The sequence below is a fragment of the Ruditapes philippinarum genome, unplaced genomic scaffold (genome assembly GCF_026571515.1).
Source record: "Ruditapes philippinarum isolate M1 unplaced genomic scaffold, ASM2657151v2 ctg8181_1_1_1_1, whole genome shotgun sequence".
NCBI lineage: Eukaryota > Metazoa > Mollusca > Bivalvia > Venerida > Veneridae > Ruditapes > Ruditapes philippinarum.
This window is the reverse complement of record NW_026860100.1, coordinates 30,868-34,465: the sequence shown is the minus strand read 5'-3', so window position 1 is coordinate 34,465 and position 3,598 is coordinate 30,868. Positions and strand designations below refer to the sequence as shown.

The window sequence follows — 3,598 nt, the reverse complement described above, 5'->3', positions numbered from 1 at the left end:
AATAGGTTTTGGACACAGAGTTATGTCCCGGACAAAGGTCAAAGTGCAATAATTCCAAACTTAGGCAAGGCAGAGTTACTGTTCTTTGCACTGCTCATCTACCGAATGATATCCATCTATCTACAGTAATTTTCTTGTTCATATCTCTTATGTCCTGAGACAAAGTTCGAAGTGTAAAAATTAACATAGTACAATTAAACTCTAAAATAAGGCAAAGCAGAGTTCAGTTCTTGTGCACTGCACACACATCCAATGAGATGTCTCTACATACAAAGTGTCTTGTTCATATCTATTATACCTTTAGAACAATGTACTGAACAATGTTTAAAGTGTAAAAATGGACAAAGGGTGATAACTCCAAAAGTCGGCAAGATAGAGTTATGGATCTTTGGCACTGCACATCTACCCATGGAGATTGTACCTGTGAAGTTTTATGTTGATATCTTTTATAGTTTTAGATTTATGTCCCAGACAAAGTTTAAAGTATAAAAATAAACAAAGGGCAATAACTCCAAAATAAGGCAATGCAGAGTTTAAATTCTTGTGCAAAGCACATCTACCCAATGTAGATCTATCTACATACAAAGTTTCAAGTTCATACCTCTTGTTGTTACAGTTATACCCTGGACAATAAAAACAGACGGACCGCCGGACAAAGCGCGACTATATGCTCACCCTTTGTGGAGCATAAAAAAGACTGAAGTTACTTAGTTTCTAAGGTACATTTGTTATAATATTATGGTTCCTTATTATAAAACAAACCCTGGCATAATGTTACATGAAGCAGAAAAATTAAAAACTCTTATAGTGTTACAGAAATAGTACAACTCTTTCCTAAATGTTAAAAAAGTTTACATTATAATGACTTCTTAACCTGACATCTAGTATACAGCAAGAGCACAAATTTAAACTTTCAAACATTATCAAAACAGATAGAGATTTATCAAACTATCATATGACAAAACTTAATAAAAACTTTGATCCTTCATATGACAAGTTATCAGACTACATGTACAACAAAAATAATCTACCTCGTTATCTGAACCAGCCTTGTCAAACATTGTTGAATTGCCCATTAATGTCACCAGTTTCTGACATGTTTGCTTGATAGTCAAAAGTAGTATATAACGGTATTTAATAAAAAATTCAAATAATATGTTCTTGAACTATTAGTAAAAGGATACACAACCAATAGAAATTTAGACAATTATATAAAATTAGGAATTTACTAAAATGGCAACAAAATTAAGTGAATCATTAACACAAGACTCTGATGAAACGAAAGAAATGTATTGTGAGGAATGTGAAAAACACACTGGAGCTTATGCAACAGCTGAAGCTTTCTGTGTAAATTGTGTGGAATATAAATGTAAGACCTGCCAAGAATATCATAAGAGACATTTTAAGGCTCACACAATCTATGACAGTGGTAGAATGCCACAGGATTTTTATTTTGAAAAATGTTCTTTGCATCCAAAACAACTGATCAAGTTTTACTGTTTGGAATGTAATATAGAGGGGTGTCAAGAATGTAAGGATAATGATCATGAGAACTGTAGAAATGTTAATCATTTACCTACCCTTGCTTCTGGCATACAAAAGAGTAATGAATTAAATGATATCAAACTGAACATGGACACATTATCAGAGGATATGAACAACATTAAAAAATTGTTAAAAGCAAAATGTGAATTGATTGATAAACAAGAAGAAAACATAATTAAAGCATGTAAGGAGTATACAGATAAGCTGATAGCAACTTACAAACAACAACATCAATACCTAATCGATGATTTTGATAAGCAAATGGAAGATTCCATTGCTAAGTTAAAGAAAGAAAGGTCAGAACTAATTCAAAGGGTGTCTGAAAAGGAAAGAAAATTTGAAGTAAAAGTAAGAAAAGCTGAAACAGTTATGAAAGAAGAGGTTGTTAACACAAATACTAACTTTAAAAAACTCAAATCAAAACACTTGAGTTTGACTAAGGATTTTGAAATTCTTTCTTCTGATTTAAAACATGCTCAGAAAATAGGCCAAAACTGCAAACTATTTATCAAATTAAAACTAGCAAAACATAAATGCAAACAAATTCAACTCTCTACTGGTAAAATACAAGATGCCTTCATACAAGGCTACAAACTTGAACCATTTAAAATTCAAACAACAGCTCAATCTCTTGAGAAAGAAACAACCTTTTTCTCATTGGTAAAAGTACATGTATCAGCTTTAGAGAGGGGGGTTACGTTTAATTCAGATATGTTCCATCAGGTCAGAAATGTGTCGTCTTTGCTTGTTTTATCTGAACACACACTTCTAACATCGGACTGGTATACGAAAAGTCTAGTTATTTATAAGCAAGAACAGCCAGACCAAGAATCATTCACTGAATTTAAATTTGATAAATATCCTCATGGATTAACAAAAATTACAGACTACAAAGTTGTTGTTACATTTCCAGACGACAGGAAGATTAGACTTATTACATTTTCTAAAGATATGAAAATTCTAAATATAACTGAAATACCAGGGAATGGTCATTGTAGGGGTATTGTTTACAGTAATAACCATCTTGTTGTTTCATACTGGAATCCAAGTTGTGTTAAGATTTTAAATATGTCAGGTAAAATAGTGAAATCATTTGACAACGAAAACAATTGTCAGAATCTGTTTTCCAATCCTTTGTACTTGACTGTTAGTCCTGACAATACTATGATATATGTCTCTGATTGTGACAAGAACACTGTGACCTGTTTGACTTTTGATGGAATGTTGAAATCCATATACAAAGATGAGAAGCTGAATTATCCTCACCAACTTGCTGTTGATGATTTTGGATCAGTATGTGTGTGTGGTCAAGACTCAAACAATATCCATCAATTATCTCGTAATCTCAACAAAGTGAAAATACTGATAGATAAAAGTCATGGCATAAATACACCAACAAGTATTGCATACTGCCAGAATACTAAGAGATTATTTGTTGGAATGGATTGTAATAGAAAAATAAAAATTTTCAATGTGACACTTGAGTAAATTTTGTAACATTTAAGCATAGACTTCAGACCAAACATTCATTCCTAAGTCTCATTTTAGGGTGGTTGAATATGGTCCTTATAGCCATAGCAACTTAACACTCTATTATAAGATATGGCACATTGGAATCTTGAACTTATATTTTAATGCACATATTCATCAGCATCAAATCCGTTAACATGTTTTATAAGGTTGACTTGTGTAAATAAATTATGCTTATAATTTTTCTTTCTATAAAATGATTTTATCATTTATTTTCCCAAAAAGAAAACACTAGATCTAATACCTGCTTGTAAATACACGCAACTGTAAATGAAATGAGATGCATTTATCAATAAATTTTATTTCCTGTTAAAGTTTATGCTTTTTATTTTTCTTTCAATTCAACATTTTTATATTATAGAATGTTTAGTATGTACATGTATAGACAATATGATATAACATACCAGTGTTTACATGGCATAACAAGAAAGCAATGGTGGCTAGCTCAATTAAAATATATCGACTTAAAACAAGTCAACTAGACAATGACACACACCAGACATCTCAGTTGCAATACTTATGC

General features: G+C 31.5%; 1 protein-coding gene across 1 annotated transcript; it reads left to right on the top strand.

Annotated features, from left to right (window-relative positions):
- Window positions 1–1,127: 1,127 nt before the first annotated feature.
- LOC132758899 (uncharacterized) lies at window positions 1,128–3,383 on the top strand. Its single transcript, XM_060750608.1, has one exon. It carries the CDS (start codon window positions 1,234–1,236, stop codon window positions 3,031–3,033), a length of 1,800 nt encoding a protein of 599 aa, XP_060606591.1. The 5' UTR covers window positions 1,128–1,233; the 3' UTR covers window positions 3,034–3,383.
- The last annotated feature ends 215 nt before the right edge of the window (window positions 3,384–3,598 follow it).

Excerpts from the sequence above, each read along its gene's own strand:
- LOC132758899 (XM_060750608.1), top strand. The coding sequence starts at position 1,234 with ATGGCAACAAAATTAAGTGAATCATTAACACAAGACTCTGATGAAACG.